Source organism: Pan troglodytes, chromosome 9, assembly GCF_028858775.2.
Source record: "Pan troglodytes isolate AG18354 chromosome 9, NHGRI_mPanTro3-v2.0_pri, whole genome shotgun sequence".
Lineage (NCBI taxonomy): Eukaryota > Metazoa > Chordata > Mammalia > Primates > Hominidae > Pan > Pan troglodytes.
This window is the reverse complement of record NC_072407.2, coordinates 29121183-29145588: the sequence shown is the minus strand read 5'-3', so window position 1 is coordinate 29145588 and position 24406 is coordinate 29121183. Positions and strand designations below refer to the sequence as shown.

Sequence of the window (24406 nt, the reverse complement as noted above, 5' to 3'; positions counted from 1 at the left end):
GGAAATAGGATTTCTAGCTGCTGCTTTGAACAGGGAGAGAAGCTAATTTATTTGGTCATGGATACTGTGGTAGCCACAACTATGGATTTATAAATGAATCTGGAGAAAATTGATATTTTTATTATATTGAGATTTACCATTGAACAGAGTATGTTTCTCTGTGTACTTCAGTGCTGTTTACTTTCTTTCACTGACATTACATATTTCAGCATAGAAATCCTATACAAACTTTCTTAGATTTTTGCCCAATTTATTTTGGTTTCATTGGAAATTTTTTTTTAAACATTCTATTTCCATTTACATATACAAAAATAAAATTAACTTTTCTGTGTTGACATTGTATTCTATAATTTTCACTTATTATTAGGAGATTTTTTTGTCGTTGTTTCATTTGGTTGGAATTGCCTACATAGACACTCATAATATCTGTAAATAGAGACACTATTATTTTTTTCTTTCTAATCTGCTTAACTTTGTTGTGGTGTTTGTTTTGTTTTATTTGACTGGTGAAGATTTCCAGTATAATGTTAAATGAGAGTGGAAAATGTGGACATTCTTCTCTTGCTACCAAATTTAGAATAAACAATTCATTTCCTAATTATTAAGTGTGATGTTCGTTGTAGCATTTCGTAGATGACATTTATCTATAAAATAATAATTTCCTTGTATTCCTAGTTGCTGAGAGTTTTATCATAAAGAGATATTGTATTTTGTGAAATAGTCTTATGTATCAATTGATATACTTTTTTTTTTTTTTTTTTTTTTTGAGACAAGAGTCTCGCTCTGTCGCCCAGGCTGGAGTGCAGTGGCGCGATCTCGGCTCACTGCAAGCTCCGCCTCCCAGGTTCATGCCATTCTCCTGCCTCAGCCTCCCGAGTAGCTGGGACTACAGGCGCCCGCTACCACGCCCGGCTAATTTTTTTTGTATTTTTAGTAGAGACGGGGTTTCACCGTGTTAGCCAGATGGTCTCGATCTCCTGACCTCGTGATCCACCTGCCTCGGCCTCCCAAAGTGCTGGGATTACAGGCGTGAGCCACCGTGCCTGGCCTTTTTTTTTTTTCTTTTTGACTTTAGTATACAAGGTTAAATTGGCTGGTTTTCTTATAGTCAATCATCACTGTATATCTGCGGTAAACTCCATTTGAACATGGTATATTCTTGTCTGTATATATTGTTACATTTTATTCGTTTACATATTTTAGGGGGTTTTGGTTATAATAATTTGGGACATTTGTTTGTAGTTGTCTTTTTTGTATTGCTTTCATCTTGTTTTTGAATTAGTGTTGTAATAGCCTCATAAAATGACTTGGAAAATGGTTCTGCCCCTTTTCTGAAATTGTGCAGAATTGATGTTATTTACTTTTAAATATTTGTACCTGATATGCAGCTATTGAGCCAGAAGCCAGATCGTGTATGGCATTGTGAACCTTGGTGAGAAGTTTGGAGACTAAGTGATGGAAAAGTGGAGAATAAAGAGTGAAATATTCTGATTTGCATTTCATTCCCTTAGTTCCTATCTCCTTATTACAAATTTAAGCTATTATCTTGACTTAGAGACTACTCAGAAAAAATAAATAAAAGTAAATGCTTGAATTCTTGCTGCTTGTTGAGGGATGCAAAATAGCAGCTTCACTGAATCAGGCCAACTTTACTCTTTGATCTTTGAAAGCATGTAAGGGCCTGAGGCTAACACTATAATATAATCGAGATATGGGTAAGTTCAGGTTCCTTAATGACTTACTCAGGAGCAAACTCATTGAAAATTGTTACTTTATAACCTCTTTTAAAATCATTGATAATAACAAATTTGTTACTTCACATCATTTATTGGACGATGGTGGAGGCAAAGTTCTAGCTCCAATAGTTTCTAGCTCCTTTATCCCTCTTTTCCTGATTATAGCCATACATTTGTTTCTCTACTAAAAGTTGTATGAAGGTTCCAGTCACATCGAAAATCTATCACCAAACTCGAAAGCCTCTTATCCTGATAGGCAGGGAGATAAAATTACAGTTCAAAAGAAATGGAACAATGTCATAAAAATAATGAAACCAATAGCTTCCAAAAGAGGCTATTAGGTTTGGTACAAAAGTAATTGTGTTTTTTGCCACTACTTTTAATGGAAATTAAAATTATGGAGATCCTATTACCATCAGTCTGCATGACAGTCAATTACATAATTCTTGTTAGAATAATTATTAGTACTATCAGCCATCAATTACCATGCTCATTATATTAATACATCCAGTGGAGAGGGAAAACAAAACCATTACCTTGCCAATTTGGTGAGAAATTCTGGTCTGGCATGCTGATTGCTGTATAAGAAGTAGCCAGAAATGGGGAAAAAAGCAACTTTGCTTCACAACAGGCTGAAAAGCTTCAGTATTTGGGAGATGGTAGAAAAATCTGTCATAATATCTCATGTGTACTATAATGAAAAACATTGGAACAGGAAAAATTTGCCTCACAAGGTAGATTTTATATAAGAGAAAAATTGGACAGCTATAGATGTTAATAGTAGTTATATAAGCAGTAAGTCAGGCATACTTCAGTGCTGTTAAACCTAGTTTGTGTAGGTTCATCTTAATTCTTACAAAAAGTAGACTCCTTCGATACAATATGAGAAAAACTGTTTTAGTGATTCTAGGGCATGGCCCAGGAGCTCTCTTTTTGTTATCCTAACCCTGCTAAGATAAGGTTCAGGGTATACATTAAAAACTAGATGAGTAAGGCTACACTGTCTTCCAAATTTGTATCTCAGTTCTGGTATCATGTACCTTGGATAAGTCACCTAAAGTATTGGGGTGATTGCATTCTTAATCTGGTAAACCAATCACTGTAAAAACAAATTTATTTTGCTAAAAGTTGCCATATCATTATATATGATATAATGCCACGAAGTAATTTTAAACAAAGTAACGGGAGAGTGGTGGGGATATGGTACCATTTTAAGTAGAGTAATCAAGAATAATCCTTCTTATGCAGTGACATTTCAGTAGAGAACAGAGAAGGGTAAGCTGCATAAATAGTTAAAGAAACAGCATCCCAGTCAGAGATCAAGTACTAAGACCCTGATATAAGAGCTTTTCAGCAAATATAAGGTACAGCAAGGAGGCCAGTGTAATTAGAGGAAAATAAACCATTAGGAGAGTGGTGGGAAATGAGGCCAAGAGAGGGAGGCCAAGCACAGTAGGGCCTGTTAGGCCATGATGAGGATTTCATTCTTTTAAGTAGAGTTCTCTGTGAGATTAGAAACAATTTGATAATTTTAAACAGTGGATTGTCATGATGTAACTTTTTTTGTTTTTTTTTTTAAGAATCAGTATGGACATTATGTGGTGAATAGACTGCGAGGGCAAAGGTGTTACAGAATGACAATTGAGCAGACTATTAGGGTAGTTCAAAAGTGTAAAAACCTTGTATTTAAAAAGTATATTGGTTACATACATCTCAAACTTTCTAGGAGCTTTCAGTTCCACAAAGACCTTATCTCATTTACACTCTCAAAAAAGAATTTCAGGGCATATCAGGAAGGAGTCTTTTTTCACACACTTTAATAAAAGAAAAAATGGGAAAGAGGAAAGGCATAAAGAGGTCCACGAAGCTTTGAAGTAAGGAGGAAGAAAGATTGAAAGGGAAAATTGATGCTTCTATTTCCCTATTGAGAATCAAAATCTAATTTCAAAAAGTAATGAATGTGTGTAAAATTATTTCCACCATAAAATCTGAAATGAGGCTTGGTTTTTATTAACGTTTTATTGGTGTTTTAAAGGTCCCTGTAAAACTAATACTAGACCAATACATGCTTAAAACTTGGAAAGCAAAAAAAAAAAAAAAAAAAAACGAGAATAAATATTTTTCTATTCAATAAAAATATCATTGAATCTTATAACTTTTTATTTCTACATCTACTCAATTTCTAGAATGAACTGTTGCAAATCACTTTAGATTATAGCCTATACCACATCTTACTAAAATTATATCGTTGCAAATAAGAATGAATCAATTTGTCATTTTTCCGCAGATGTTATTTATTATCACTTAAGATTAGATAAGAAAACAAAATCTAGAAAATAATTTATGCCAGAAGGTAAAGGAAATGAAAGCATTCTTATAAAATCTTGGGAAAGAAATGAACAGAATTCTGCTCTCCTAGTTATTATTTGTGACTCACAACAGGAGACAAAAATTAGATGTTTTTAGAAGAAAAAGTGTGACAATATTGAGCACATAAATGGAGAGTCACTTCATGCTACTACTCAGGGCTTTTACAAGGATGATCATCATATCTTAGCTCATTAATCTTAAAAAATATGAGTTCAACATAAGGGTAACTAGATAACTCCAGTCTTTTTCTTTAGATAATAAACAATATAGTTTATTTAGAAATAAGACACATCATATCTCCTGCTCACTACATATAGACACCCTGGAACACACACCTACCCACCCACACACACACACACACACACACACACACACACACAGATTGAACACATATCCAATCCCAAATGCATGATAATTTTCTTATTAGGCATTTGCAAATGCATTTCTATATGTGTAAATACCCTTAAAACAGAAATAACTATCATTTATTAAATGTTTACTGTGTGTCTTACTCATATAATCTCATTTAATATTTAAATGAAATGGTTATTATTATCTTGACGTGTGCTATCTTATTATTCCCAATCTACTGATGGAAGCACTGAAACACACAGAGATTAGCTAATTGAGGACACAAACATAAAAAACTGATTAAAAAATGTTATGCTAACAGTCTACCTCCAAAGCATCTGCTTATAAACATATTTTACCACTTCTATGGGCAGTTATGTGTACACTCCTCAAGGTTCAGACATATGTATGAAGTGAAGTAACCTTTAGAAAATCTGGCCTAAAATAGTGTATTTCAAGACACAAAATTGGGAGCCAAGTCAGGAAGTCTTCTGAGTGTTTCATTTAAAAGTCTACCATGACAATGCCCACTCTAGCCTTTGGCCCAAGTAAAGTACATGCATCAACCTTTAGAAAAAAATGACTTGTGAGTTTGCATTGTTTACTCATATTTCATGGAATAGTAGGAGATATTAAATCCTATGATGTGTTGGAAAACAATAATTAGGTACCAGGTCACCTGGTAAAGTTGGAGTTGATAGAAACTGGATAATTTGAATCAAACAGACATATCTAACTTCAGTTTATCTGGGAAAATAAAATTACATAAAGCACATCATATCTTAATTAAAAGCCCATTAACCTTAGTAATTCTACCATGGATTAATTAGTATTTTATTCTGTACATTATAAACATGGATTTTATTAAGTAAGTAACCCAAATTTCAAATAAAACACAGAGAGCAAAGTAACATAATTTTATTTTTTTTAAAGAAAATAAGAGAAAACCTTAGCAATGTATTTCCTCATAAACAGACACTGGCTTTCAAAAGTATATTGATTTCAGGGTAAGCTAGGCCTAGAAACTTCTACAGCAAATACCTGTCATTAGAACATTCTCATCAGTTAAGATAAATGAAATACCTCTCTTTCCTGGACCTTGTGATTACATTCTTTTTTCTCTATCAGAATACCTTTGTTCCAGTACAGTCACAGTGGATATTATCTAGTATAAATACTTGCAACATTTTCCTCAAATAAAAAATGTTTTGGTAACAATGAAGATAATCTACAAAATCCATTTGAGGTTCCATTCACGCAGAACCATGCCAAAAGGAATCCCCTGCCTTAGTGCATCCAGCAAATAGTTCCAAATATCACTGTCTGGTCTAGGTCTAAGTGTAAATGGATGAGAAAACATAAAGAGGTACATAAGCCAAGCCTGCGTACTTGACAACTGAGGATGGCTACCCTATCAAATAACTGAAGTGGTATGCTAATTTGGTGTGTTCACTTGCACAGCATGAATTAGCAGTGTGCTCACTGCAACGGTATTGGACTCTCACTTAACTATAAATACGCAGCTATCTACTATGCTCTTAGAATTCCTATGTTAAAATACTATGAAACATGTAAATGGAATCAGGGTATAAAAAGGTGTTCAACTGATACATGTGTCATGTATGTATAACATGTATGTTTTGATGAATTAATATTGATGAACATCATGAAGGCATGTACATCCATGTGGAGAGATGTGAACATATGAGGTTATTCATAGCTAAATTTACCCATCCACAAATTAGAATGTGCACAGATGCCAGAGAGCACAAATGTGTATGGAATCCCTATAATAATGCCTACAATAGGCATATGCAAACAAGAATAAGCACAAGCACATACAATGCACGTATTTGTCCATAGGAACATACATGGAAAATTATTAGGTTTCAGTTAACAGATGCCATGTCAATGGGTAAAACAAATGCATCATAGGAGTATCTAAAACTTATTTGGAGACTCAAAAACCAAAAAGCCTTTAGGGGCAAACTCCCCAAATGAAGTCATAATAAAAGAGGAAATGACAGACTGTTTTTTAACGTTTATAGAGAAAGATCTCTCCTAATTCCTCATTCAAAAACCAGTCTATGTATTCATCATAGAAAAAATGAGGGTATCTCAGGGTTTATACTGCCCCAAACCTCAACCACCCTCTTATTCCCTTACTCATATTAAGTTGAATACTTACAAACAGCCTGCTTTTCCTCCAAGGAGAATCAAACGTGAGAAGGCATATTCTCTTTCAAGGGTACTAGAGTTAATTATGTCAACTTGATAATCTAATTTACTTTTTGGACACACCTAGCTGATCTCAAGTTCTGATGATCTGAAGAACATTTATCATCTATCTCACACTTTTCAAACTTGTAGTTATTAATTGGGCTAATATTCATTAAAGTACCTCCATGGTCAATGAGTAATGACTGGAAATACATCTAGTAAATAATTCATTTTTATTTATGACCCGTCTACTTCAGCAAGATCTGTTTCAGGGATTAAAACGAGGAATTTAAAATTTCCTCTTCATTATTTATTCCTCTCCGCAACCCCTTACCCATACTGTTACTACTTATCCTACACTTTCTCAAAATCACCCAGACTTGTCATTCTTAGTGGCTTTTATGTGCAGAGTGTCAGCATCACATTTTACTCATGACCCACCACAGCGTGCCTTCTCTTGTTCTCATCCTTGATAGAGATGTGGCCCAGGAAAGCATGCTCATTCAGCAGTTAACAAATATCTAATTGTGCGAATTCAAGTTTGCACTTTCAAATATTGTTAGCTAGTATCTAATACCAGAACATTTCCTTTTTGAAGGTTTGAACATCCATACAAATATCATATTTTTATTAATCTTAGCTTAATATCATTTTCTCCATCAAGCCTTTGCACAGCTAAGACATTCAGATACTCCTGCCTTTACCCTATGGTATGCTATAAAGAGAACCCACGTTTGTATTTGTCGCAGTAATGCATTTATCTGTATGCTTCCTTCATTAATCATCTTCTCTCTTTTTTTTCAGTGTTTTTCTGAGTCCTATTTATTTTTTTATTTTTTATTTTATACATATATATGTATATTTTGAAACCTTTTTTTTTTAAACTTTAAGTTCCATCAGGGCAGGGCCCCGGCCTTTGCAGGAGAGGCTACATGTTGAAGTTGGTAAGTGCATGGATTCCAGTAACTCATTTCCAGGTCTATATCTCACCTCTTCCTCTTACTAGCTGTATGATTTGGGGGTAATTACTACTTCTCTATGTCAATTTCCTAAACCGTGAAATAATGATAACTGTAATATCTATTTCAACGAATCCTGAGAATATTTAATAAATTTTTAAAAATCACCTAAAAGAATGAATGGTGTAACTGAAACATATTGGTATTCATAACTATTACTTTTGCTTACATTTGGATCCTCTAACAAGTAGAATGCCAGGCACATATCAGAATCTCAAAGAATATTTAGTGAGTGATTGAATGGCTGACTGAATGAACAAATGGGAAGGAGGGATCATAGAGATCCTCTTGATCTGTGACTTTCAAATCACTTTAGACTTGGACTCCCTTTCTCCAATAAAAGTATATGCAGATTATATAAGCCCAACAAATAAATTATGTAAAATAATAAATATTTTAGTTGAAGGGATTACAGAATCCAGAGTCCTGGGCCGGGCGTGTTGGCTCACGCTTGTAATCCCAGCACTTTGGGAGGCCGAGACGGGCGGATCATGAGTTCAGGAGATCGAGACCATCCTGGTTAACACGATGAAACCCCGTCTCTATTAAAAATACAAAAAAATTATCCGGGCTTGGTGGCAGCTACTCGGTTGGCTGAGGCAGGAGAATGGCGTGAACCCGGGAGGCGGAGCTTGCAGTGAACGCAGATCGCGCCACTGCACTCCAGCCTGCGCGACAGAGCGAGACTCCGTCTCAAACAAACAAACAAACAAACAAACAAACAAACAGAATCTAGAGCCTATCCTCTTGATATTCATTTACCTCTCGGTAGCCCTAGAGTTATTTTTACTAAAGGGCTAGGTCTCTTCAGAATGTAGAAGAAAATCTCTGTTTCAAGCCAACTGCTTAAGACCCAATAGATTAGGAAACGAATGCTAAAAGAAGTGACCTGTGCATGTCCAAGTGTGTGTCAGAAGTGGGCGTCAATTAAAGACTCATAAAGTCCACGTGAAATATTTCTATTGCATTGACCTACATTTCAAAATTTACCCAGGAGTGCCTTGTCTACTCTGCTTAGAAAATCCCAGCCACAGGCCTATTGTTAAAGCTTTTAGAAAAAGAAAAAGAAAAAGTAAAAAAAAAAAGATAGTCTAAGAACAAAACAACAAACAAAATGCCTATTTTTGGTTCTTATGGTTCTCTGTTCTCATGCCAATACATGCTCCCTTGCTGCTCCCCTGCTTGTTCCCTTGCTGCTTCAGCATCTAAATTAATTTATTCAACAAATGTTTGAGCATCTTGTATGAGGCAGCTAGCTCTAAGCACTTGAGATTAATTTGTGAGGTGATGGATATGTTAATTAGCTTGATATAATCATTCCGCTACATGTGTGTTCATATATAGAGACAAGTCACATTGTACCTATTACACATCACAATAATTCATAAATTAAAAATAAAAATTCAAATTAAAAAAAAGACAAAATCCCTGTGACCATGGAACTCTATTTTTTTTTTAAAGAAAGCACCTACAAAATAAAAGATTTTGGGGTCATTGGCAAAGAAAGATTAAAGAAAATTTCAAGATGCTATTTAAGAAAAGTTCTTAGATCCTGATACACAGAAGCAAGTATCATTTTTAATGTTCATATCTGCTTTTTCAATTAGTTTATGTAAGATAATATACATTGTATTCTTGTAACAATCTTTATTGAACAAAAATAGGCCATCTTTCAGCATCTTTTATTCTTCATCATTCAACTGTTATCATATAACACAATCCAAATGAACACATAGTTTGGGGAAATTTAGGACTATACACACGACTAAGAAAATGTCTCCTAAGTAAACAGTATGTGTTTTCTTCACTGTCTAGGTCTGGCCAGTTCAACCTACTCTATGGTACTCTACGGTGTCAATAATTATTTCAGTCTCTGCTGCAATTAGTGCTAATTACAATACCTGAGCTATAAAAATAAAATATTTCATTATAGCAAAGTTCACAAATATCGTTTTAGTTCAGTTATCCACATTGTTCATCTAAAATAGTACATTTTCTTTACATATAACTGTCTTAGACTTGTAATTGAGGATATTTGATGAAACAGATCTGTATCTGAAACAGCACTATGATGCTAAACATTTGCATAAGGAATGAAAAAAAGTTAGCAACCTAGTTTTTTCAATATTCAGATATTTGAGATTACACAGAAAACCACATCCAGATGAATGACTGAATTATTCACTTTTCTTCTGAGCATTTTGGCATTGGATAGACACAGCATTCATTTAAGTTTAATGCATTTTAGGAACGGGTTCAGTTTACATATTTGATACGCATTAAAAAAACACAAAGCCAAAAGAAATTTCTAATTTAGAAACATATACACCAAATACATAGCATTGATTACTATTTTAAAATAACTATAGAGAAATACAATTGTTGGTTCTGGTTGTACCTCTATTAAAACAAGTTACTCCATTGGAAAATATCTTTTTTCTTAATAAGAATCAATTCCATGTTTTTCAAAATGTAAATAATCTTTCACTGCTTATCATTACAGGTACATAATAGAATTATACTATCTATAGTCAACATTTAGGTTGATATTTTATTCTATATGAGTACGGTTGGGATTTAAGTGTTAATTCCTTTAAAACAACGTCTGTTTATTTAGTTTTTAATTAAAATATGTGAGAAATGGCCCCTCTCTCGTAGACAAATTCACAAATGTAAAAGGAACATTTTAAACTTATCTGATTCTATTTTAAATCAAATAAAAATTGAGGTAAATAAAATGCATTCATTAAGGTACAGTCATAGAACTTACTGAAAGAGAGTCTCTAACTTAGTTATTAAAAGGAACTCCTAAATATATTTTTAAATGTCTCCTGCTACAAGTTTCTTTTTTTTTTTTTAAACAAATGATGCAATGAATATAACACAGTAAACTTTGCTGGATGTATAATGCCATATATATTTAAAGGAAAAAAATACATTGGCCAGGCACGGTGGCTCACACCTGTAATCCCAGCATTTTGGGAGGAGGCTGAGGCAGGTGGATCGCCTGAGGTCAGGAGTTTGAGACCAGCCTGGCCAACATGGTGAAACCCCGTCTCTATTAAAAATATAAAAATTAGCCGGGCATGGTGGCAGGTACCTGTAATCCCAGCTACTTGGGAGGCGGAGGCAGGAGAATCACTTGAACCTGGGAAGCAGAGTTGCAGTGAGCCAAGATCGCTCCATTGCACTCCAGCCTGGGCAACAAGAGCGAGATTTCATCTCAAAAAAAAAAAAAAAAAAAAAAAAAATCATATGGATCCAAAGCCCACTTGATCAAGCCAGGAATTAATAAAAGGAATTTAGAATATACAGAACATAAACAACTTTAAAATGAAGATTGATAAAAACATGATTAATATCAACCTGAGTTCTTACCTTTCAACACGTTATCTCTCATAACAATTTCAGAAAATAACGGCCTGATTCTTTTTTTTTTTTCACTCCAAAGATGCTTCAAAACATGCTGTGCTAGATTACATGGTGAATAACTTTCCATAGGACCCACAAGGCCTGCAAAGGAAGTTGGGCCCCAGGGTGGAGGTGGGAGACTGAACATAAATTAAAACTAAATGATCTGCTTCCCTGTCAGGAACCTATAGCGATGGTTAGGGCCACTGAGAACAGTGGGAGAATTACAAGGAACAGGACTTGGGAGACTAGCAGTATTCTAGTTTGTATGATTATTTTTAGAAATATGAAGGAGTCAGAAGAAACCTCAGACCTTCATCTTTTATTTTATCCTAGTCACTTCATCTGAAAGCTCTATGGATCATCCATAAAGCTAATTATATTTTTCCTTGGGTAGCCGGTTTTATGAAAAATATGAATGCTCCTTGACTTACAATAGGATTACATACAGATAAAGAAATCAAAGGTTGAAAACATTGTAAGTCTAAAATGCATTTAAGATACCTAAATGGAAAATCATAGCCCACCCTAACTTAAACCTGCTTAAACGTGCTCCCAACATATACCTCATCCTACAGTTGGGCAAATTGTCTAACACAAACCCTATTTTATAATAAAGTGTTGAATATTTCATGGACCATGTATCACTAGCCCTCCAAAAAATAACAAAATTCAAAATTCAAAGCATGTAGAAATTATGAAGCTTTCACAGAATCATCAAAAAACCGTTAAGTTGAACCATTGTGGTTGGGACCTGCCTGTGCTAATGAATGACACTGAACTATTCTGAAAATAGAAGTGCTACATAAATATGTCATAATATTACTTTTACAGCTAATGATATTTTCCAATTCTCCAAATCTTTAAATTTCTTTAAATATGCCATTTTGATCAGAGGTATGGCATTAAATCTCAGAATCTAAGTTCATTTATTGATTAAAGATTTCCTTTAATATATTTTTATTAACTATCTCCTAGGATACACTGATCCAAATGTATATATTGTGGTTTGACAGATCCATCCTGCAAAACCAATGGTTTAATATGCTTTCTACGGTTGCAAAAAGGTTCTAAACAAAAGAAATGACTTTTCAGTCCAGACAACTTAACTGTAGTCATTAACTGAGTCTGCAACTTTGAATGCCTTATGAAACCTATTAATCAGATAATTATTCAAGGGTCAATTCCTCTTGCTTGTGAGCTATCTTCCAATTATTCATGAGTGCATTTATTTGATTAGTGATATTCCTATAGAAAATCAGAACTCTTATGGATTAACACTGCCATTGATTTGTTTCAATAACACATTGGTTTTAAAAAAATATGCATCTGGGCTTACTGAATCAACATGGCTATTGTACCTTCATCAGACCCCTGTTTTGTAATATATATTACCTGCTTTCATATTTGTATTTTAGAACTCACTCTTCATTCCCTATTCCACTACCCAACTTCATACCAAAAATCCTGCCAAGTATTTCAGAAAACTTGGTTATTAACTTGGATTAATTCCAGTAGACATACATAGGAGATGTGTCTATAGAATGCCAAAATACCCTTAATTGTGTCAGAAATTTAGTCACTCATCCAAATATTTTGTCCATATGATGCCAAACATACTTAATGAATTATGTTAGCTGACAAAATTCTTAACAGAATTGTCTTAGCATTATTCAGACAAAATAATTGTTATTAGTTCAAAATAATACCAATAGCAATAAACACCATCAAAGAAACAACGTATTTGGGTTGGCACAAATTCCAACCTTGAGGAAAATGACTTCAGTTGGCTCATGTGGACCAAACCCTTACTGATATGGTTGTAATTTGGATTCTAAGAATGCTGAGAACCCACAATATTTTATTATCCTCCAGTTGATTTTGACAACTATATCATAGAAGTACTAGATATCCAAATGAACTGGGAGAATTACATGTTAGATAGCATTTGAGTTAAACCAGACCAATTTATATGGGACAATTTACTGCTGACAACAAAATATTTCTGACTGTGGGTATTCAATTCAATGAGGTTATTGCTTAAGGATCATAATTGGTCTGGAATCTTTGAAAATGTGTAGGCTACTTTATAAAGTTACATAAAATTGTGAAAAAGTTGCATGCTTTAGAAACAGTATTTCCATCAAGCTTGTGGTCTAAAAAGAATATGAAGACAATAGCAAATGGACGTTTTTAACACAGTTTCTTAGTATTTACAGTATTTTTTCTTCTCTAGCTGCCATCCCTTCAAAGCTGGTCAATGGTTTTTCTGGGGCTTTTTTCACCTCACATTCAGAGCAAGGAGGCATTTGCAATTTCTGTTAAACAATACAGAAAAGACAATTCGAAGAATCAAAATAACACATTTTAAGGTAAAAATTGAAAAGTCTAAAAGAATAAGAATGGAAATTCATAGATCTCAACAAATATCTTAGAGAAAATGAACACAGGACAGAAATGAAACAAATGTGAAGATGTTAATTATATTTCATAAAAGTACATAACAATATTTTGCCTAAAAACAGCAAAACATTTCAAAAACTATTTTGAAAAAACTTTGCCCAAGCCATTCAATTCTGTTTAATCTAATTCAAAGTTTGAAAATAAGTTAAATCTAACTCCACGTTTTAGTATTAAGTGAAATAAATATTATGAATGTCAATGATACAATATTTTTGGTCAAGTATAATACAGTACAAATAAAAATTCAGAATTAAGCTCTTGACTTGTGTTTATTTTGTTTGTTCTTGTAAGCAATATGTACTTCTTTTCACCTCCTCTGCTTCCTCAAATCCTCTTTAGTCTCCTTTGTACAAAAAGAAATATATGCCTGTGTGATCATCCCTGTTTATTTTTGTTTTGTTTCTTGGTCTGTGAGAGGGAGGGTGGAAGTGAGGGAGAACTCCCCTCACCCTTGACCTTCTGAGAGCCTCATATAGTCAAGCCAAAAGCTTAGTAGAAAGCAGAGCAGCCTTGGAAAAGCCCAGGGGCACCATGGCTTTATATATAGTACTAGCAAGTACAATATCCTGCCCCAGCTAGAGCAAGAGAGAAGAGTGTTAAATACCATGGATCTGGTCGGGCGCAGTGGCTCACGCCTGTAATCCCAGCACTTTGGGAGGCTGAGGCAGGAGGATCACAGGGTCAGGAAATCGAGACCATCCTGGCTAACACAGTGAAACCCCATCTCTACTAAAAATACAAAAAATTTGGGCGTGGTGGTGGGTGCCTGTAGTCCCAGCTACTCGGGAGGCTGAGGCAGGAGAATGGTGTGAGCCCTGGAGGTGGAGTTTGCAGTGAGCCGCGATTGCGCCACTGCACTCCAGCCTGGGAGATAGAGCAAGACTCTGTCTCAAAAAAATAAATAAATAAAAAATAAAAAATAATATAAATAAAAATAAATAAATAAATACAATGGATCCAATAAGTGCTTTTTGACATAAACAAAATAAAACAAACACATACCTGTGGGATAGGCTCAGTTTCTGCAGTGGCATTACTTGGGGGACTTTCTTTGTGCTTCATTGAACACGTTCTGCCCTCCTACAAAAGTAGCAATTAAAAATACATCAATGAAGTTACATAAAGAAAGTGGAGGGGGGAGTCAAAAACACTCTCTTGAATTCTTCCTGTTGAGAAGATTCTATCACTTTGATCCATACTGAAAAGGCAAAAGCTAGGGACAAAAATAATCACCACAGCAGTGGGATTTCAAGGAGAGAGCAAACATTCCTGACTGGTTTGGGGATCACAGTGGTGCTTATGGCAGTCAGCTACTACAAAGAAGTACAATTCCAATGGAAAATTATTTTCCTGTAAAGCGTTTAAAAAGAAGTAAAAGATTATAAAACTACTATATCTACAATGCATCCAGACTCTGTGATTTACATATGTCAATTATCAGAGTGCCTGCAGGAACATCAATATCGCAAGCTAGGAAGCAATGTAAGTAATATGACCACCAATCTGTCTTGCATAAAATCCTCAGTATCTTTTTTAAAAGATAATATTTCTGGAACTAAGATCCCAGTCATTTTACTGGCCAGAATATCTGATCTTACTTATTAGCTTCACCAGTTTAAAGGAAGATGAAGTGTTAGCAATGGAAAAAAAAAAAATTAAAAAAAAAAAAAAAGGATTCCACTTGGGCTTCATTTCCATTTTAACCAGGGTTAAAATATTCAGTCCTCCCTCCCTCCCTCCCCTCCCTCCCTTCCCTCCCTTCCCTCCGTTTCCTTTCCTCCCTTCCTTCCTTCCTTCCTTAGTTCCCTCTTCTTTCCCTTCCTCCCTCCCTTCGTCCTTCCCTCCTTCCCTCCTCTCTTCCTTCCTCCCTTTTTTTACTTACTGATACTTTTCCTCCTTCCTCTCTTCCTGTCTTTCTTCTTTATTATATACATAGTTTTAAATTAACAGCAACATATGTAGTGTAAGAATCTGCATTTGTGTGTGCATTTGTTATATTTCTCATAATCTTTTCCACGTGCAAGGCAGAGCCTAAGAGTTTAATAATTTGTGAACATTAGGCCAGGTGAAATGGCTCACACTTGTAATTGCAGCACTTTGCAAGGCTGAGGTGGGTGGATTGCTTAAGCCCAGGAGTTTGAGACCAGCCTGGGCAACATGGTGAAACATTCTCTTTACAAAAACAAAAACTAAAACTAAAACTAAAACAAGAACAAAAACAAAAGCAGCTGGGTGTGGTGGCACATGCCTGTGGTCCCAGCTACCTGGAAGGCTGAAGTGGGAAGATCACCTTCTGAAGTGCCCGGGAGGTTGAGGCTGCAATGAGCTGTGATCATGCCACTGCATTCCAACCTAGGCTACAGAGTGAGATCCTGTCTCAAAAAAGAATACATATAATTATTATATTTGTATATAATTATATATAAAATTCATGACCACTGACCCACTGACATAAAAAAAAAAAGTTTATTTCCAAGCGATGAATCAGGGGATAGAGAGCTAAGTTGACTTTAAACTCTAAAAATTCTGAGTAGAAGATAAATAAAAAGGTTTATAGGAGATTAAATCTACTCTAATTCAGATTTTAAAGGTTATTTTTTATGCTCCCTCTATTCTCACACTATATTGCTCTTAAATGAACATAAACCATGTATCTGTACATTTCTCTGCCCATGTGTGTGCTACCCCACTTCTTTCACTGCAGACCCCTGAAAACCAGCTACTCATTTCTGCCATATTTTATCTTTTCTACTACTAGGCAGACTGTCATCCTTCCCTGCTCTAAAGGTAATGCTTATAACAACTTTAACACTTACCATTGTTTTTATATGTGTAATCATGCCTGCCTCCCCAGTATATTGTGAATAACTTTAAGACAGGGGCAACATTTATCTCCACTAGATCGCAGCTAGATGCCTACCAAAAAGTGGTCGATATATAATCTCTAAATAAGTAATAAATAATTTTAAAATATTGGCCATGAAATAGTTCAATACTTTAGAATTTTCATAAATGCCTGCTTTCTTTGGCCACATTTAGGCACATTTTATACACAATTGGTTCTTCTAAATAAGCCTACAGTATACAGAAAAAGAGAGATTGTCACTACAAGACTAAAAATCAATAGCTAAATTCTTAACTACCTAATTCTAAACACTTTTTAAGTATTCTGAATACTAAGACTATGTATTCCTTTACATACATAGAGGAATCTTCTACACTGCCTAAGGAAAAATTTCTTGTTGTATGATTTATAATTGAAACCTCACATTTCTCTGGAAATATTATAATCACTCTGTTTTGCTCTAATAAACCAATTGGCTGCTGTTTTTATTATTCTTGCATTTACCCTTTGAAAAATTAACTAATTGTAAGAAACCAAGCTCAAAAAATGTTGTTCATACAGAAAGTAATTTGCATAGTGTAGGATTTCCCAAAATGCACTTGGTAAGAGTGGAGTTCATGTCATTTAAGTTTAGGGAAAAATTGATTTCAACATTAAACAGTTGTATTTATTGTAGTTCTTCTCAGAAATCTTATACAATATCTTAAAGTTTTGATCTTGAATGATCTGATCACATAATCAGAGGAAGTGACTGCTAAAAAAACACACCAGGGTGATAATTCTGTCCTATAAATATGGGGTTTGCATTTTTAATCGGCATGCTGCAATTCAAATGTACCTATGAAATTTGATATTCACTTCATAGTGCACAATATGTTATAAATCTCTAAGAAGGAGATATAATGTATGTATTTCTTGAATATCTTTGACCTAAAATTCTTTATGTGTAAAGCTTCACTTGAGGTCATTGTCATAAGGAAAACACTATGGGATCTGCTATGCAATATATTTCATTAATGCTAGCACAACCAACTATTCGAGATAAGCCTTTGATCATCTGAATAATGAAAACTTACTACATTTCAACATTAAAGAAAATGTTTTATGGCTAGAAGGCAGCTGTAGCTTTTTCTGATACTTTTATCTTACAATGAATAGCATCTTTAAATTTACTCTTTCTGTGCTTCACAGGCATTGTGGAAATTTCGTAAGATGGTTCATAAAATTGTTAGTGAGTCTCAGAGAGGCACCAGAGATAAGGCCACATTACTATACTGAATAGGTTTTCTGCTTTAATAAAGCCTTTTACTAAACTTATAGCCTTTGCTGAAATAGAGCTCAATTTGATGAGGCACAAAGGGTGAGTTTCTAATAGAGTTCCCTCACTCTGTTGCAAACAGGACACAGACTATCAAAAATTCCAGAGAACTGTTGTGAAGGAAGGCAAGACAAATTTGACCCATTTCCAATGTTGTAGTATAAAAGTAGTTTTGACTATTGGTTAAAAGTGCTTTGGAGTGAAATAGACTTTGTTTTATGTTTTAGCTCTGATACTTATCCATTGATGACCTTGATCAAGTTATTTTTCGCTGGACTTCGGGTTCTTTGGCTGTAAAATGGGTCTGCTTCTCTATGGAATTAATTTAAGGGTAAAATTAGAAAACATAAACAGGTATTCAGCATAGATTAACAAATAGTGATCGTTCCTTTTTTTCTTTCTCCTCTTTTGATTATTGTTATTACTAACATTAATGGTTACAAAACAATATTTATGATCAGTTGACACTGACATTATTTTATGTCACAGAATCAACAGTGATGCAATTACCAAACAAAGAAAAATAAGAGGAAAGGTAGAGAGAAGAGAAGGAAAGGAAATGAAGAAGGTGCTGAGTAGAGGGGCTGCAAAAATGTTTCTTACTAATGCTCCTTTTTTAACAATAAAGCTAAAATATAACAAAAATTTTAGGTGGGAAATTAAAGAAAGAAAAAAAATAAAATTAAAAAGAGAAATAAGCTTTCCTGTATTAGGCTAACTTGTCCCAGAGGCAGCAATGGGCACAGCCCAGATCCAGGGAACGTCTTGATAATACTATCTAAGAAGCCAGGACACAAAGGAATGTGTTCCGGAGACTCTCCCAGCACTTCCTCCACACAGGGAGAAGAAAACCAAAGTTTCCTTTGTTTTATAATATGAGTTTATAGATTCTTGTTCTCTGTAATTAGTAACTTCAAGTATTCTGTTTTATCTAAAAAGTACAATGAAGGTCATAAGAAGCCTGAGTGTGCCTGAACTACAGCTGTCTAGGCACCATAGTGAAGGTTAGAAGATAAACCAGTGCAAGGCTCTTTAAAGCAAAATCTAGATAACAGACATCTGGATTGCTTGGCAATGGTCATGTGTAATCCTTAGTTATGAACCTGTCACAATTTAATTAACTGTTCTGCCTCTGTATCCTTGCTTTTGAGCCACTGTAACTGTAAGCTTGCTTCAAGCCAGCCCACCCCCTTTTTAAAGTGTGTATAAAAGACAAGTGCTGTCTTTGTTCTGAGCCCAGTGTTTGTATGTTAAGTCGGCTGGGTGTGAGTGCACTCAGTAAAGATCCTGCCATACCCCAAGGTCTCTCTGGTCCTCCTGATTCTGCAACAAATTGTCTATATTCATGTTTTGCTTTGGAAAGAAAAGATACTTGAGAAAATATAGGTTTCAAGATGACACCAAATTGTGTTTATATATTTAAAGATTTATCCAATAAAACTTGGGTTTGGGGTTATAATGGTAATCACTGAATATAGAATTAAACCAACGGGCTTACTTCTAGGGAAGCTCCCTTGGAAACAACATAATTTAATTCTTAAAGAAAACCTCTTCATTTAAAAAAGCCACACTACATTACAGGGTAAGAGGTGGGGTCACTGAGAGAAAACTGCAACTATAGCTAAGATCTAAAGAGAGTAACCAATGTTATCTAAAGAGTAAATATAATTTTATCGAAAACTATTGCAGCAACTTTTGCTTCCGCAAATGTATTTTCATTTTTCCCTTTTTGGCCACACAAATGAAATCTGGACAATCTAATAAATTACCTTTGTTATCCTTAAATTGCCTCAACACTAAGAGCCAAATTGAGCTTCAAAAATAGTTCTATACTTTAATCATTCATTCCACAAACATTTACTGAGTTTCTATTATGAGCCAGGCACTGACTGAAAATAGAACAATAAAAAAAGTCGAGGACTTTGATGTCAGTGGAGGTTATATTCTAGCGGAGAATGCATAAATACATACATAAACAATAACATATTAAAGAGTATCAGAGAGATTTAAGTGTAATAATGGAAAGTGCCTGCAGGTCACATCCAGTGGCAACCTCTGTAAGATGATAGCACAGGCTTTGAGATCAGGCATATCTATGTTCAAGTCCCAGTTCTTTCACCCATTATTTATTTATCAGGGGAAGTTCTGCAATATCCTTGGGCTTTAATTTCATCAACTGAAACTAAGGATATTAATATCCGTCACAGACAATTTCTATACATTTTAAAACATAAAATCAATATGCTTAGTGTATTTGCGTGACATAGTTTAGATGCACAAGAATCATTTGTTTAATTATTTCAGGTGCCTAAAACCAGTTACATTTTTTTCTTTCCATTGCTTTAACTTTATATGCTTTTTCATCATGTGTGATTTATTTATTTTTTATTTTTTTATCATTTTTTTATTTTTTATTTCTTTTTTATTATACTTTAAGTTCTAGGGTACATGTGCACAACATGCAGGTTTGCTACATATGTATACATGTCCATGTTGGTGTGCTGCACCCGTTAACTCGTCATTTACATTAGGTATATCTCCTAATACTATCTCTCCCCTCTCCCCCGACCCCATGACAGGCCCCGGTGTGTGATGCTCCCCACCCTGTGTAAGTTTAATAATTTGCCTTCCTGAAAAGCAGATTTCCACCCCAAAGAGAAAAACTAGATTACTGCAAATAGAAAGCAATTTGTAGAAAGACTTTTCAAATGTAGGTGCTTCATTGTTAAGTTTATGATCAATGAAGCACTTACATTTAAATGTAAACTACATTTAAATATAAACGTTATATTTAAACTTGATCAACAAAGCACCTACATTTATTTTTATTTATTTTTTAATTTTATTATTATTATACTTTAAGTTTTAGGGTACATGTGCACAATGTACAGGTTTGTTACATATGTATACATGTGCCATGTTGGTGTGCTGCACCCATTAACTCGTCATTTAGCATCATGTGTGATTTAACATGTAAAATAGACATATAAATATATGTGAAATAAATTACAGATGGTAATTCTGTTTCAACTTAATTGCTGTTTATATATTTATTATAGATTAGAACTGTGTTAAGTGATATCAAGATACAAATAGGTATGTTTCATAAAACACATTGATCATACCTCAGTAGATTTATAATTTACGAAATTGCATGACATGGTCATTGTTAATTGTGTTGAAAGTGTAAGATATACACATCTGCTTTACACGAATGGTTTTGTGTCAGTTTACATGAATAGGGCTCTGTTTTTCATCTGTGGAATTTTTGGACCCTGCCACAAGAAAAAACTTCAAGGTCACCGCTAAAGGTGATTCAAAGAAGGGAAGCTTTTCAAGATGTGAACTGAAGGGCAATAGGAAAGTTTGAAGGGCAATAGGAAAGTTTTTTCTTATTTTGTCAGGCAGTTTATAATTTTAGCCTTCAGTAACACACACACACACACACACACACACACACACACCATACACAGTCATTCACAATGCCATTTTATGAAACTTATATATGAACTTATCATGTATCTGAAACATATGATCTTTAAATGTTTTAATCTATGGAAAAACAATTATTTTACAACACATATTCTAAAAATTTCAAATGCTAGTTAGGGACTTAACTGGGATATTTTAACAGGTAGGATTCTAAGATGCTCCCCATGTTTCTCACCCACTGGTGTGCAAACCTTATATAACACCCTCCTCTTGATAGGTTCTCACAGGCAGACCCTATGAATGTGATGAAATATAACTCCTATGATCAGGTAGTTGGTTGGCTTTGAGTTAATAGAAATGGAGATTATCTAGATGGGCCTGGTTTGTCAGTTGAACCTGACAAGATAATAAATATCTTATCTTTGCTTTGCCTTTGCTTTGATTATTAAAATGTAGTCTATTTACTGGCTCCACATTTTTTGAAGGTGGACCCTAGAAAATTTGTAAATAAATACACTTCTGGGGGATGGTTAATATTTAAATAATTTTGTGAACATAATATATAGATAAATTTAGGTGAAAGGATAAGTGAATCTTTTCTCCATTTGTCTTTCTCCTTAACTTCTTTTTGCTATGTATACTGCTGGCTCTTTCATTTCTTAAAATTCTGTGTTTCTTAGTGCTCTTACCTTAAGGTTTTATTTTCTAATCTCTTTAGTCCTCACTCAGCTCAATCCCTAAATGAGTAGACTCCCATTTGGATGTTTGCATAGGTATGCAAACACATATTACCGGGATGACAGAAAGAAAACAATAGAACTGTTAATGCTCATGTATTTATTTAAATAAATAAGAAGTAAGCAATTAACACAAGATTTGACACCACTAAACTCACTCAGATGGCCACATGTCAAGAAACATCCTTGATGTTTCACATAAGAGTTCCTAACAACAGATTAAAAAAAAATAAGAAATTCCTGCAAAAAATTATAAATTGATGAAAAAATTTATAGTATAATCAAATAAAGAACTAACGTTTTATTTCATTCCAAGTATAATTGTTTGCCAGCTATATAAGTGAATAAGTTGATAAAATGAATTGAAACTACTGAATATTGAAATATAGACATGTATACCCTGTCACTTTTTATTTTCCTTTTGTTAATTTTTTTCTGAATATATATTTTCTGCTATTTTATGTATATATTAGATTATACACCCACACACATACAGTGTATTACTCACTGGGAAAACATGCTCAAGTGATCAAAACTGTTATTATTTCCAGATGTTGTACATGTAGCTGGGGTTTGAAAATTGAAAATAAAGAAATGTTAATTTATGAATCAGTACACTATAACTTACCAGGTATCTGTTATGTACCAGATGCTGAAATTGATTTGATGTATATTTCATGTGATTTAATTCTCATATCAATACTCAGATATTTTTATCTTTTTTACAAATGAAGACAACAAGATCAACAGATCTACATAACATCCTCAAGGTCATAAAGTTATTGCTGTTGCAACTGAGGCAAAGTCTCTTGCTGCAAATTTGGGATCATTCAAAGACTTATATTTTCTTTCTTCCATTTTATTATTTAACTATATAATATTTTAGATTTTGATAGCACCTCACATGTTGCAGTCTCAGGTAACAACACAATTTGTGACAAAACCAAAAAACGTTTCTCATACTATTAATGCTTTTGCAATATTCTACCAAGATCCCTAAGTAAATGGTTGGTACACATTTGGGCCTGATGAATCAGTGAGCTGTATTATCCAGAAAAGAAGAAAAATATCACTCATGGCTAATTAGGGCTATCGATTTCTTCATGAAGGATGAACTGAGGCTTGAGCGATGAATAAAGTTTTTTGAGATAGAGTCATGAGGACAAAAACATAATTTTATTACTTTAATGATAATGAATCTCAACCCAAGGGATAATAAACCTTCAGAGTTTTCCCTTTACATGTACTCACCACAGACAACAACAAGGACAATACCTTTTGTAGTTTTAATTGCCATATGTAGGTTCAATGTCTCAACTCAGAGGATTTTGAGGATTATGCTATGTCAGCTTTGAAAATGAAACTTGCAGATGATAGAAACAGACAACCTTTTGTGGGTAAGCTGTAAACAATTTTTCATGAAAACAATTCAGCACGTTATAGTCTTCCTTTCTCTTTCAGAGATAATGGCATTTACCCCTTTATTTCATCTCTGGATTGTTGAATTAAACTTTTAACTCTCTCTAACCTCACCTTTCTCCAACCCAAACAGATCAGCCTCCAGAAATGTCTTCCTAAAATGGATTTTATCATGCTAACTCACTGCATAAAAATCAATCTAAACAAAACAAGAAAAAATATCTCCCCCACACAAATATGTGATTTCCCATTGCCTATAGAATAAAGCATGAATTTAGCTAAATAACACTTAAGATCATTCATTATATGGCTACACTTAGAGCCCCTTAGCGAATGTCATTGCCACAGGTTTTTACTTATTCTTCAAACTTGATAAGCAAATGGACAAATTTAAATCTTTGCTCAGGCTTGTTTATCCCCCAAATGATCACAAAACATTATTTTGTAAACTCCCACGTATCATTTAATAAGCAGTTCAAGTTATAAATCTCCAAAGATCATAAATCTTGTGTTGAAAAGCTCTATGCAATCATTTTATACTACCAACTCTCATGCCTCCCCTTTCCACTGAGACCATCACTGGACAATGCCACAGTGAATGAAAATTTGCCTCATCTTCAAATAGCCTTTTGGTAATGCATAACTAATAGGAAGAGTTGGGAGATTTTTTCAGTCACAAAATAGAAGAAATAAAATCCCCCGAGAAGACAAAATGTTGTATAACACTCTGAACTAGCTTCCCTAGAAATCCTCCTTCCAACAAATGCTCATTTGGAAATCTGGAAGGTTTTTATGGTTAGTATAAAAAAGCAGATTCTGCCAAATTTTCATTGTTGTTCCTCTTACTATTTGTGTGCTAAGCATGATAAGTGCAGAGGCAGACAGAGAAGATGGATGAAATTAGAAGGTTGGAGACTGTTTTGTTAAACAAATAAGATGTGTCATAGAACGTAGTCATCAGATTAACTTTGATGAATCATAGTGAAGGTGTATGAGTGAGCATGAAAATAATGAATCTTTGCTGTCACCTTCTCTGACTCATAGATTATCTTTTGACTATGACTGTTAAATACATACACAAACAC

The 24406-nt window shown here is 34.2% G+C and overlaps 1 protein-coding gene across 2 annotated transcripts in view; it reads right to left on the bottom strand.

Moving 5' to 3' along the window:
* Positions 1–9362: 9362 nt before the first annotated feature.
* Positions 9363–24406, bottom strand: part of LUZP2 (leucine zipper protein 2) — a 580933-nt gene continuing 565889 nt past the window's right edge. For both annotated transcript variants that reach the window (XM_009460116.5, XM_521872.8), the window contains exons 11-12: positions 14573–14650; positions 9363–13425 (exon numbers count right to left, since the gene is read on the bottom strand). In XM_009460116.5, the coding sequence (XP_009458391.2) occupies positions 13321–13425; positions 14573–14650 (183 nt within the window). In that variant the 3' untranslated portion in view covers positions 9363–13320. The remainder of the gene's footprint in view (positions 13426–14572; positions 14651–24406) is intronic.